We start from the raw sequence: 13,754 nt of genomic DNA, 5'->3' as shown, positions 1-13,754 counted from the left end.
AAGAAAACGTAAAATTATTAATTTTTCAGAAAACCCTAACACAAGCACTTACAATCAAAGCTGTTTGTCTTGACTCCTTGAGTTCCACATCTTTTAAAACCTTCCTATTTGTAGACACTTCCACTTGATCCTTAAGTTTTTGCAATTCCTCGGGATTTGTAGAGTAGATAAATTCCTTACGCTCTACAGTGGGTTTGGTTTTATTATCCGAATAGTATTTCTCTTCGACAACATAACCGGTGACTTCTATGAAATTTAAAAATAAGTTGAACTGTAATTGATTTAAATTATTTTCTCTTACCTTCTGTTGTTTCACTGGGTTCCACTGTGGGCTTTTTCTTTTTCAATGCCCTGATGCCAAAGAGTGGCAGACCATTTTCATCGGTTGGTCCTATGCCATAACTAGAGGTGACACAATCATCTTCCACAAAAGATGATTTATTACTGGACATCTTTTGACTGGTGGTAGATTTTATGGTTTTCGTGTAACCCGCTCTAGAGTCTAGGGTAGAGTTGCTGGGTTTTTTGGGTGTTGGGGTGGTGCTGCTGGGAGCCTTTAGTATATTTTTACGATCTGCCCAAACGGGTGTCTTATCTTCTGGTTTAGATTTTGTTATTGTTGTAGTCGTTGTGGTTATACGTTTCGTTTGTGGTTTAGTGCTAGAAATTTTCTCCTGTTGCTCGTAAGTAGCTGAAGATTTTCGCACCGTGGTAGATGATGAAGTTTTACTATCGGGACTACGACTGCTAGTTACTCGAGTCGATTGGGGAGCCTTAGTTTGTGGGCTACGGCTTCGTTCATTTGTTCTTAAGGGCTTATGTGATTCTGGACTAGCATTACGTCTTTCTGGCGATGAGTGTATGGAATGTGGTTTTCTAGTGGGTGAAGGAGATTTTCGGCTTGGTGTGGTTTCATGTCTTATCTCTTTCACCTGCTCTTGCTCCACTTCATCCTTATAGTAATATTGTTGTTTGGTGGTTCGTGAACCATACTCCCTTACCACTTCGGTGTGTTCGCGATGTTCAGGACTATGATGGCTGCTTTCATAATGACGTTCATGTTCAGCATTTCTACGGCACACGGCAGGTTGAGGACTTTGACTGCGTGTTGGCTTATGCAAGGGCTCCTTTTCCGGCTCATATGCATAACGATTGGGCTTAGGAGATCTTCGTGTAGTTGGCATATAAGGCTCCTCGAATATGTATTCCTTTTTGCTGCTGCTTATATGACTAGCAGCATCTTTACTTACAGTTTGTTTTGTAGTTTTAGTTTCAGGCTTAGTTTTCATGTTCGCTTCTGTCACGGTATCCGGTTCCTCACTGCCCTTTATGCTAGTCTTAATGGTCTTTGTGGTAACTTCAGTGGTACTGCTAATCAATTCATTCTTTTGATTTTTCTTAATCAATCTAATTTGCGCCCTAATTCTACGTCTGACTTCATAAGACTGCACCGTTTCCAGCAATCTTTCCAAAACTTCTAAATCAAAAATTTCCTCTACATTAATATCTTCGCTCACAGAAGTAGCTCTTGGTGTGGTAGCACGTCTGCCCTGAGGCACATCAAATTTGACCAATGAATTACGATCTACGCCTTCTTCTTCGGGGTGTGAAGGTTTGCGTGAATAATTGGTTTTATTTATTTCCAAAGAGTCTCTTCTGGTATGCTCCAAAGAACTTTTGGTATGATCCATATAAGAAGGTCTACGACCGCTCATGGGACTGGTCAAGGGTGTACGTTTGGTAGGAGTTGCTGAGGGACTGCTATGGTTGCTCTCAAATAAGCTTCTTCTAGCAGCCACCGAATCCGTGGTAGTTGTAGACATTTTAGTAGTTTTACTAGGATGCTGCGATGAAGGTTGTTTCTTTTGTTGTGTTGGCTCTAGAACAGTTTCATCAATATCATCAGCCCTTTCCACAAGTTCGTATGTTTTAATACTGGTGGTAGTGACAGTGTTAGGTTTTAATGGATTTCTTTCGGTTAATTTTTCTACGTGCTCTTTTGTTTTCGATTTCAGTGTCTGATCTGTTGGCGATGAGTTGGTAGAACTGTGTGATGTTGGTTGTTTTTTGTGCGGGGTTGTTAAAGGAATTTTTCTGCTTGTTGCTTGAGTTAAATCTTCGTTTACTACCTGTGTTTCAAAGTCAATATTTGTTGTTTCATCACAGGTAATGATCATTTCTTGGTCTTTTTCGTCGTTGTCCGCACTCAAATCATATTCGTCCGTATTCTTTGCTGGTGTTAAGCGTACTGGCATGTGTTTCTTCTCTGGTTTTTTATTACTCGTCGTTGTAGTTGGTTGTTTTTTCAAGTCATTAGTTTTTGTGCTGCCGCTGCTGCTGTTGTAAACCTTTGTTTGCTTTGAGATAATGTTTTTTACTCCCGTTTCAACGTCACTACCGCGCAATTCGTAATCAATGTCAGAGTTTTTACGTTGAGGCGATTGTTTGGGTTGTTTGTTGGCTGTTGTTGTTATCGTGGTCGTTGTTTCTGTTAATGTATTAGTAACAGCGGACGTTGGCTTTGTGCGTGACTTGTTGTCTGGCCGTAATTTCTCCGAATCTTTAACGGGTGACTTGTTGCACTTTAATGGAGTTTTTGATGTCGTTATTGTTGTTGTTGTATTAGTGGGTTTTTTGTTTTTGCTATCGAATACCGATGGTCTGCTCAAAATGTCTTTCTGACGACGCTCTTCGATCATGGTTGAATGTGTTGCAGTATGAGGTATTAACTCATCATCGTCGTCGTCATGATCGTCATCATGGTCTTTAGGTTGTTGGTATTTTTCAGCTGTTTTTAATGTTGTTTCAATTGTTTTTTGCTGCTGCTGTAGTTGTTGATGATGACTCACCTCAAATTCCTTAGTTATTTTTTTGTTATTTACCAAACATTCCACGAAATCATCATTAAGACTTGTTGAGGTATAAACTTTTTCAGGTTGTTCTTCGGATTCGGGTTCATTTTGTCGAGAAATGTGTCTTGATACGGTACGTACTAGCTCGGGTGACTTTTGTGGAGCTGTAGGAGCTAATTTAACGGTTGTATAAATGCGTTCATTTCTGGCAAATTCTTCATCTTCGTCGTCCAAATCAATTGGAGATTTAGTCTTGGTGATCAATAAGCATTCATCGTCTTGGGGCACTCGATTGCCATCATCAAATTCTCTCTGGAATGGTTCAGAGGCCTTAGGTTTGCTTACCCTTTCGGCTATATTTTGGAATTTGGAAACTTTTTCGTGTACTGTTAATAAACTTTCATCATAAGTTGGTTTATCTAAACTGGAATAATCCAAACTAGGAGGAGCCTCTACTACTGGATTATTTAAGATTTGTTCTTCATAATCCAAAGAATCATAAGTAGTTTTATGAGTTTTCTCTACTTCGGTAATATGGCAGCCTACATATGCATTACTTTCCTCTTCAAATATGGGAATATTCTTAACTTGTGGTTTTCTGCGTGGCTGATCATCTTCCGGTTCTTGCACTACATCGGGATACCTAGGCTTGCCAGTATCCAAATGGGCTGGTACCGGTGTGGGAACAATTTTATCCGGTGAAGGCTCGCGTGAACTCTTAGCATGTTGTATGTCAATGATAACATTTTCCATATCCTCACTATTAACCAAACGTTCAGTGGCACTTAAATTGATGCTTTTTGTGGCAAAACATTTATTAGGTCTGCGGTGGTCCGTGGTTTTAGGTGTCGTTTTTGGTGAAAGCGATTGTGGTTCGGGTTTTTTAACCTTAATTAAGTTTTCGCTTGTAGAGCGGGACATTTTTGAGTCCTTATCTCTATTGGTAACTCTATGAACGGGTGCAGATTCTTTGCGTTCCGTCACCGGCATTCGTCGTGTCAACTTTTCGGGCAATACTGTGGAATCTATAATTTCCTTGAATACAGAATCTTTTGTTTTTTTAGGAACTGGAGATTTTTCCTTTTTATTTGGAGTATCGGAATCAGTGTGTTCAATAATTATTTCCGTAGTAACGGAAATATTGCTAGATCTTCTGCGTTCAGTGTGGCGAGTAGGACTGCGTTCGGGCGATGAGTCGGAGCCATCTACTTGATCTTGTTTTCCCGGTGACTTGGTTTTACGTGTGGAGGATCTTAAGCGTTCCTTAATGGTAGTTGTAGTATCGTTTTCAGGTTTTTGTGGAGATGTTTTATTTGTTTTACATTCCAATGTCTCTTTACTGGGTTTACGTTTTGGTGTTTCCTTTAAAGGGGATTCATTTCGAGGTGAACGGGGAGCAGGCGCACTCTTAGTGGGTGAAACTGAACGTGGTGAGGAAGAGGGGGAGGATTTTTTAGTTATTTTGACCTCAGATTTTTTGGTTTCTTTGTTTATAACCATAAACTGTTCTTCTACAATCTCTGGCTCTGAGGAATCGGGTTCTGTTGTATCAATAGATTTAGTTTTTGGAGTTTTCCTATGAATAGTTGTTGTTTCTGCAATAGTTTCTACAAATTCATTTTCATCATCTTTAGGGTATTTAGATTCTTTTATAGGTTTCTTAGTAGATTGTGGTTCTTCTTTAGTTGGTTTCCTAGGTTCTTCTTTCAAAGGTTCGCTTTGTTCCTTTGTATGAATCTGTTTGTGTAAAGTTTTCTTTACACTACTTATAGATAAAGGTTCATCATCTTCATCACAATCTTCAATTTTAACCTGAAATACGGCTGTGGCCTTTAAATCGTCCTCTTCTTTCGTTCTAACATCTTTTGTAATAATTGTCTTTTCCTGCTCAACTTCCGTATCGGGTTGTTTTTTGAAAGTTCCGGGTGTATCACCATAGGTATCCATGCCTAAAATTTGACGACAACGTTCTTCAAAAGTATCACTTCGTCCAACACCTTTTTTCTTAAAGGTAGGTGTAGTTGGTGATGTAGGTTCAGTGGTTTTTGAAATAAATGCTCCATCTGGCGTTTCCTTGCGTAAACGTTCTGTTTCAATAAATTGTTCAGTGGCCTTGGTGGGGCGTTTAGGAACTTCTTTAGTTATCCAGGGTTCTAGAGGAGCTTTATATGGCTTCTGTTCCATATCTTCGGGATAAGTTTGACCTTCAATAGTTTCAACAGTTTCTTCATAAGTGGAAGTGAAGGGTTTGCTAACCGTCTTCTCCTGTGGTTTTTGTGGCTGGGATTTAACCAAAGTAGTGGACAATATTTGTTCTTCAGTTTCTGAGGTAACATTTTTATCCGTAACATAACGTTTTTCACAAGTTTCAATTAAAAATTCTTCTGTTTCTGAGGTTGTTTCTTCATCATCAGTATCTGTGGGCCTAACTTGACCAGGTTTACGATCTTTTGGTTTTGTTTTACCATCCTTAGTTTTGGTAGTTTTTTCAGTAACTATTTCAGTGGTTCTCAAAGTTTTTCTAAATGTTTCGTCATCTACAGTTGTAGTTTTGGGACCACTCTTAGGACCTTTTGGACTTGGGCTACGTGTTGGTGAATCTTTACGATCTTTTGGAGTTACTGTTTTTGGACTATTTTTAGGGCCTTTAGGACTAGGGCTACGTTCCTTAGTTGGTGATGACGGTGATCCTTTTGGTACCTTGGAAGATAAAAGCTCTTTATCCGTTTCTAAAGTTTGTTTCTCACTGCGTATAAATTCACTGGTGTTTATGAAACGTTGATCTTTTGGTTTCTTAAAACCTGGATATTCTTCCATTGGTTCCTCTGGGTATTTTGGTTTTTCATTTGTTTTAATAACAAACTCCGTAGTCTGCATAAATGTTTCTGATTCTTTATCTCCATCGGTTTCTGTAGGTTTGTAGAATTTAGGTTTAGCATGTCTTGGTTCTTCTCCATGGGGAGTATCTTCAGTAGTTTTTTCTGTAATAGTTTTAGTAGTCCTTACAGTTTTTATAAATGTCTGATCATCATCATCGCATATTACTACATGCCTAGAAGGCGATAAGTCCTTTTTGGGAGATTTAGGACGTTTCTCTATAGGTTCCCTAAAACCTGGTTGTCTAGGCCTTTCCTGTTCGGGAAATTCTTTATCTTCAAAAGTTTTTGTAACATTTTCCTTTGTAATTTGTGTGGTTCTCAAAGTTTCAGTGAAAGTTTGCTCTTCTTCAGGCATTGTTTGATACGGCAACTTTTGTTTACGTGTTGGTGATTGAGGTCTTTTACCAGTAGGTCCCTCTAATTCAGATTCTTGAGGAAATTTCTGACCTGGTCTTTTTTGTGTGGGAGAAACATCTCTAGTTGTGGATTTTGGCCTATCATATTCTGGCGTTGTTTCCTCAGTTACTTTGGATGTCGTTGACCTAATTGTCTCTATATAGATTTCTTCATCATCTGTTTCATAAGGTTTATCCGAATAGGGTTTACGTTGTTTTGATTTTATTTCCTCTGGATTTTCCTCATCATCGACATATTTCATTGTTTTCTCAGTTACAGTTTGTGTAGTTCTTAATGACGATTTAAAGGTTTCATCCTCTTTAGTAGGTTTCTTTTGGGAACGTGTGGGAGACTGGGGTCTTTTACCAGTAGGTTCTTCGGGTGTTTTTTCACCAGGTTTCTTTTGGGCACGTGTAGGTGATTGAGGTCTTATACCAGTGGGTGTCTTGAAATCTGGTTGTTTTTGACCTGGTTTCTGTTGAGTACGTGTGGGTGAAACTCCTCTTGTTGGTGATTCAGGCCTTTTGAAATCCTCTACTAAACTTTCAGTTATTTTGCAAGTTTTCGAGCTAATAAAACGTTCGCTTGTCTCTGTTATTGTTTCATCTTCATCGGTATCAGAAGGTTTGTCAGAGTAAGGTTTATGTTCTTTAGGTTTGGTATCTGGTTTATCATCTCTCCTGTTGGGAGTTTGATAATCTGGATATTCCTCGTCATCAACATACTTTGTTGCTACAGTTTTTGTAGTTTTTAAAGTGGTTGTGAACATGTCATCCTTATCAGTGGGTTTCTTTGGGGAACGTGTTGGGGATTGGGGCCTTTTACTAGTACGTTCTTCGGGTGTTAGTTGACCAGGTTTCTTTTGGGCACGTGTAGGTGATTGAGGTCTTATACCAGTGGGTTCCTCGAAATCTGGTTCCTCTGGTCGTTTATGACCTGGTTTCTGTTGAGTAAGTGTGGGTGAAACTCCTCTTGTTGGTGATTCAGGCCTTTTGAAGTCCTCTACTAAACTTTCAGTTATTTTGCAAGTTTTCGAGCTTATATAACGTTCGCTTGTCTCTGTTATTGTTTCATCTTCATCGGTATCAGAAGGTTTTTCAGAGTAAGGTTTACGTTCATTAGGTTTAGTATCTGGTTTTTCGCCTTTCCTGTGAGGAGTTTTTTGGTCTGGGTATTCCTCGCCCTCATCATACTTAGTGGTTACAGTTTTTGTTGTTTGTAAAGTGGTTTTAAACATATCATCCTTATCAGTGGGTTTCTTTTGGGAACGTGTAGGAGATTGAGACCTTTTATCAGTAGGTTCTTCGGGTATTTGTTGACCAGGTTTCTTTTGCGATCGTGTAGGAGATTGGGGCCTTTTACCTATAGGTTCTACCTGGGTTTGTTGTCCAGGTTTCTTATGGGAACGTGTAGGAGATTGAGGTCGTTTATTTGTGGGTTCTTGTGGCATTTTTTGCCCACGCTTCTTTTGACTACGTGCTGGAGAATCACCTCTCGTTGGTGATTTTGGTTCTACAAATTCCTCTACGACATTTTCAGTAACTTTGCAAGTTTTCGAGCTTTTGTAGTGTTCACTGGACTCTGTAATTGTTTCATCTTCATCGGTATCAGACGGCTTATCAGAGTAAGGTTTACGTTCTTTAGGTTTATCACCTTTTTTATATGGAGTTTCTTCATCTGGATATTCTTTATCATCCACATACTTAGTTGTTCTCTGTGTAACAGTTTTTGTTGTTCTTAAAGTAGTTTTAAATGTGTCGTCCTCATCAGTAGGTTTCTTTGTGACACGTGTAGGAGATTGAGGACGTTTATTAGTTGGTTCTTCTGGTGTTTGCTGACCCGGTTTCTTTTGAGTTCTTGTAGGAGATTGTGGTCTTTTACCAGTTGGCTCCTTAAAGTCGGGTTCCTCTGGTAGTTGTTGTCCCGGCTTCTTTTGGGTACGTGTGGGAGAAACACCTCTGGTTGGTGATTTAGGTTTTTCGAATTCAAATGTTATTTTTTCTCCTACCATATGTGTCTTAGAGCTAGTTACACGTTCGCTGGTCTTTGTGAATGTTTCACTTTCATCGGTATCTAAAGGTTTATCCTTAGGTTTAGTTTCATCAACAGGTTTCCTTTGATTACGTGTAGGTGAGACTGGTTTAGTGGGTGATAGAGGCCTTTTGCCAGTAGGTTCTTTAAGATCAGGTTCTTCGGGTAACTTTTGACCAGGACGCTTTGGAGTACGTGTAGGAGAAACTCCGCTGATTGGAGATTTACTATCCTTTTCAGGTTTTTGTTTAGGGGTCTTTTTGTCTGGAGATTCTTCGATTTCCAAAATTTGTTTTTCATTAATAACACGTTTCTGGGTAGATTTAATAACATATTCATTGGTTTCCACAAGGTTTTCGTCATCATCTATAGGTCTATCCGACTGAGGTTTTCGACCTTTAGGTAAATATTCATTACCATCAGTGTCTGTAGTAATTGTTCCCTTTACCATTTTTGTGGTTGTAAGCGAGGTTATAAACGTTTCATCATCATCCACAGGAGTCTTTTCATTTGGTTTCTTTTGAGTTCTGGTAGGAGAAACATGTTTATTAGGAGATTGAGGCCTTCTACCTGTAGATTCTGGCTGTTGCTTACCAGGCTGTTTGCGGGTGGGAGAAACTCCTCTTGTTGGAGACTGCGAAACTTTTGTAGGATATTTAGGCGATTTGTTTTCAGTATATTCTTCCAACTCTTGAACTACACGTTTATTTGTCGACTTAGTGACAAACTCTCTAGTTTCAGTAACAATTTCATCTTCTTCAGTGTCTGAAGGTCGGTCTGGATATGATTTACCTTGTTTGGGTTTGTTTTTGTCTGGCTTGTCATATTTCTTATAAGGAAATTTCTCTTTCGGATATTCCTTATCCATAAGGCTTTCCTTTACAATTTTTGTGCTTGTATAAGATGTTGTAAAAGTCTCTTCGTCATCCAGAGGTGTCATTTCGTTTGGTTTCTTCTGAGTTCTTGTAGAAGAAACATGTTTGTTTGGAGATTGAGGTCTTCTGCCAGTGGGTTCTTTAAATTTCTCTTCTGGTTGTTGTTGTCCTGGTTGCTTTCGAGTGGGAGAAACTTCTTTTGTTGGATATTGAGATACTCTTGTTGGCGATTTGTTATCAGGGTATTTAGGCTCTTCAAACTCATGAATATGTTGCTCGCTAATTACACGTTTATTTGTGGAATTGGTTATAAACTCACAAGTTTCAGTAACAGTTTCATCTTCCTCAGTGTCTGAAGGTTGGTCTGGATATGGTTTACCTTCTTTTGGTTTTGTTTTCTCTGGCTTGTCACCTTTCTTAGATGGATATTCCTCTTCTGGGTATTTCTTTCCCTCCACTTTTTTCGTGAGTTTTTCGGTTACCTTTTCTGTAGTACGCAAAGTTTTTCTTAATGTTTGATCATCAACGGGAATTGTTTGATGGGGCTTCTTTTGTGTAGGAGAAACAGTTTTGGTAGGAGATGGTGTTCTTCTGTTAGAAGGCTCTTCGGGTAATTTTTGACCAGGTTTCCTTTGTGCAGGAATGTGAGGAGCCTTTCTACCAGGATGCAGTGACTCTTCTGTAGTAATGATTTGCTTATCACTTACAACACGCTTTTGTGTAGAGTTAGTAATAAATTCAGAAGTTTTTATTAAGGTCTCATCATCATCTGTATCTCTTGGCTTATCATATTTAGGTCTTCTCTCTGGATATTCCTCATCATCTTCTACATCTTTAGTTATTTTATCTCTTACAATTTTTGTTGTTTGCAAAGTTGTTGTATATAGATCATCATCTAAGGGAGTTTTTTCAAGAGGTTTCTTTTGTAATCTTGTAGAAGAAAGATGTTTGCTAGGAGATTTAGGTCTTCCATCTGTAGGTTTTGTTGGAGATTTTTGTTCTGGTTGCTTTTGCAAACGAGTGGGGGAAACATTTTTATTTGGAGATAATGGTCTCTTACTAGAGGGTTCCTCGGGTTTCTTTATGATTCGTGTTGGTGAAATTCCTCTTGGGGTCTTTTGATCAGGATGCTCTTTAATAATTTCGTGTGAGGTTACCACTTGTGTGGTTCTCAAAGAAGTTTCGTAACTTTTATCCAAAGGCTTATGAGGTGTTCTTGTGGGCGAAACATGTTTAGGAGTTTTAGGATGTTTATCAATTGGTTCTTCTATTACTTTTTGACCTGGTTTTCTTTGACTACCTGTAGGAGAAACTTCTCTTGTTGGTTTCTTAGGTTGTTTTTCAGGATATGTGGTTTCTTCTTCCAAAATTTGTCTTTCAGAAACGATTCGTTTTTGGGTAGAGTTTATGTGATACTCACCAGTCTCTACTAATGTTTCATCTTCATCTGTTTCAAAAGGTTTATCTAAACGAGGTTTTTCCACTTTAGGTTTTATGTCTGGTAGTGTAGGCGAAGTTTCTTTAAGTGGACTTTTAGTTGTCCTTTTTGGAATTTGTGGTAATTCTTTTTTTGTAGGAGATTTAGTCCGGGTTGGTGGTTTAGGAGATTTCTTATTCAAATTTGTTTCAAATTTCTGTATATGCTTAGCCACGGTTCTTTGTGAAGTTGTAGTACTTTCTGTAATACATTCATCTTCATCAGTTTCCAAAGGTTTATCACCTGGTTTAGTTACTGGTTTATGTGGTTGCTTTCTGTAGCCAGGTTTTTCCTCTGGCATTACATAATCAGGTGTATGAGGTTTTCCATTATTTGGTTCATCATCCAAGTCATAAGGTTTTCTAGATCCAGGTTGTCCTGGTTTCCTCACAGGTCTTTGAGGTGATTCTTTACCAGGATAGGTTTTTTGAGATGTTTCTGTAATAATTATTTCCTCTTCGGTAACCTGTTGAGGAGTCAGGTAATCTGGCAAACCATCCTTAGGTTCAGTGTCAAAAGGCTTTCTAAAAGTAGGAGTACCTTGATTTGGTTCCTTGTCATTATATAGAGACTGTTTAAAACCGGGCTCCTGTTCATTAGGTTTTCTATGACCCGGTTCATCATCTATATCTTGAGGCTTTCTTGAACCTCGATGGGGTTGTTCATCGGTATCATAAGGAGTACGTTTGCCAGGTTCATAATCATCATCTTGAGGATTCAAAACAAATGGTTTTCCTTGTTGAGGGAATTTATCAGTATCTCTAGGCTTATAAAATTCGGGACTGTATTGATTTGGTTTGTTACCTGGACGCTTGGGTGCATTCCCTTCTGGATATCTTTCTTCCGAAGTTTCTGTAATAGTTATTTGTTCTTCCACAATTTGTTGGGGTTTGTCGTAACTAGGTCTATTGGGTTCGTTGTCATCACCTTGGGGCTTTGTAAAGCCAGGAACATGATAACGCGGTTCATCGTTAGGGCCTTGAGGCTTTCCGAAACTAGGAGAACCTTGATTGGGTTCATCATCAAAATTTACGGGTTTTTTATAATCCGGAGAACGTTCATCAAATGTATCTTGTAGCCGTTTGAAACCTGGTGATGGAGGCTTCCTGAGAGCAGGAGATCCTTTCTTGGGTTCTTCTACAGTTTCTTGAGGTTTTCTAAAACCGGGAGACCCTTGATTTAGTTTATCAACAGGTTCCTGAGGCTTTTTATAGCCAGCTGTAGTTTGATTGGGTTCTTCGTAAATATTTTGAGGCTTTCTGAAACCAGGAGTTGCTTGATTAGGTTCACCTTCAGTTCCCTGAGGCTTTCTATAGCCAGGAGTTTCATATATAGGTTGATCGTAACCTGGAGCACTTAGACAAGGTTCATTAACACCATCATTAGGCTTTCTGAAACTAGGAGAGCTTTGTTCAGGTTCTTCACCAGTTTGCCGAGGCTTTCCATAACCGGGAATATATTGATTTGGTTCCTCCTCGGTACCATAAGGCTGCTTATAATGTGGTAAACCTTGATGAGGTTCATCATCAGTATCCGAAGGTCTTTCATAACCAGGTTCATTATCAATACCTTGAGGTTTTCTATAGCTAGGTCTGCCTGAAATAGGTTCATCATCAGTTTCATAAGGAATACTTTGAATGGGTTCTTCATCAGTACTCTGTGGTTTTCTGCCAGGAAATCCTGGTGCGTTAGGTTTTTGTGTAACCTCTGTAACCGTTACTTTATAACCGGGTGTCTGTGATTTTAGTTTACGTTCTGGACTTTGAGGTTTACGTTTAAGCTTTTCCGCTTCTATAAGTTTATTAGTTTTCTCCATTATTACCTGCGAAGTTTTCAGATTCTTTCTCAATCTTGTTTCTTCAGTAGTAGTCTTGGGTACCGGCCTTCTAAGAGGAGAAGTATATGAGGGTACTGAAGATTTGGGTGCTTTTGGTATTTGTTTATTGTCCACAACTTTAGGTTGAGTTTTTAAGGGAGTTCTGGAGGCTGGACTTTTAGATTCTGTTAAAGGTTTTTGAGGTCTTGCTGCTTGAGGAGTTCTCGAATCCAATGGTTTGTTTTTTAAAGGAGTTCTGTCGTTTGGTTTGGCTTGAGTTTTCGATGGCAGAATATGTGATTGTTTGGTAATAACAGTAGTGGTAGTGGTGGATTTTGGTTTTCTTTGCGGAGCTAAGGAAATTTGTTTTTCTTGTGTTATTAATTTTGTAGTGGTTTTCTTAACATTCAATTTAGAATCAACTACTTCGGGAGCAAAACTATCATTATCGTCATCATCATGATCATAGTCGTCGACATCATCAACTATAACCCATTCAACATTGGGCTGTTCATAGTTGGGTTTACGTGGTTGTTGGGGCACGTTGTCATCTTTTTCAAATGTTGTTTCTCTATTCACAGTTCTACGCTCATCGTTATCAGGCTGAGAGGGCTTTTGCCAATCGTCTTGTGGTTTGTCATTATCATTAGGGCCAATTTTTTGGGGTGTTCTAGATCTGGATGATGGTGATAATGGTGATGTTGGCTTTAATATATCAGCATCATCATAATCATCCGTCATCACAGATGTTGGTGGTTTTCTACTATTGTATGAAGGTGTACTACTTCTACTACGGGGTGCTGGTGGTTGGGGTTTTTTTGTTGGTGATTTTTCTGTTGAACACAATTTAATCACACAATTACAATTCGCCACCACTGTATTAATATTACTATTTTTTTATGATAGTTTTAATTATTTTTAATATTCAACAATCGAATAATTTTAATCGATCATTGAGCTAAACTATTTTGGTTAATCGTTCATTAGTCGAAATAGCAGAATGAATAAAGAATTACAACTACAATAGATTTTTTTGGGTTATTTTTTATTTGTGTTATTTACTCAAAACAATTAATTATAATTTTATAAAATTTTTAATTATTAAAATACATTTACATAAATATTTTTGTCAAATTAATTAAGTACACGCTACAATAGGTGAAGTTAGTTTAGAACTTAATAAGTATAAATATACAAAACATTTTTAGTTAATTTCATCATTTTTTTTAAGGATTTAATGTCATCATGCCACCATGCTTAATGCGTAATTTTGAAATAGAAATAGGTTCCAGGATCATTTTACATAATTTACTTTTATATATATAGTATAAAGGATAGTTATACAATAGAAATAGAGAGAGATTCTTAAAATATCCAAGACTTTTTGAGGCATTTCATAAACATGTTTGTGATAGAGATAGATAAAGA

At 38.2% G+C, this 13,754-nt stretch overlaps 1 protein-coding gene across 5 annotated transcripts in view; it reads right to left on the bottom strand.

Moving 5' to 3' along the window:
- Positions 1-13,754, bottom strand: part of LOC111679426 (titin) — a 77,207-nt gene that overhangs the window by 29,543 nt on the left and 33,910 nt on the right. For 4 of the 5 annotated variants that reach the window (XM_046946977.1, XM_046946975.1, XM_046946978.1 and 1 more), the window contains 2 exons: positions 302-13,159; positions 53-246 (listed from right to left, as the gene is read on the bottom strand). In XM_046946977.1, the coding sequence (XP_046802933.1) occupies positions 53-246; positions 302-13,159 (13,052 nt within the window). The remainder of the gene's footprint in view (positions 1-52; positions 247-301; positions 13,160-13,754) is intronic. The other variant, XM_046946973.1, reaches the window with a different exon arrangement.

This window comes from Lucilia cuprina, chromosome 3 (assembly GCF_022045245.1).
Source record: "Lucilia cuprina isolate Lc7/37 chromosome 3, ASM2204524v1, whole genome shotgun sequence".
Classification (NCBI taxonomy): Eukaryota; Metazoa; Arthropoda; class Insecta; order Diptera; family Calliphoridae; genus Lucilia; species Lucilia cuprina.
This window is presented reverse-complemented; position numbering and strand designations above follow the sequence as displayed.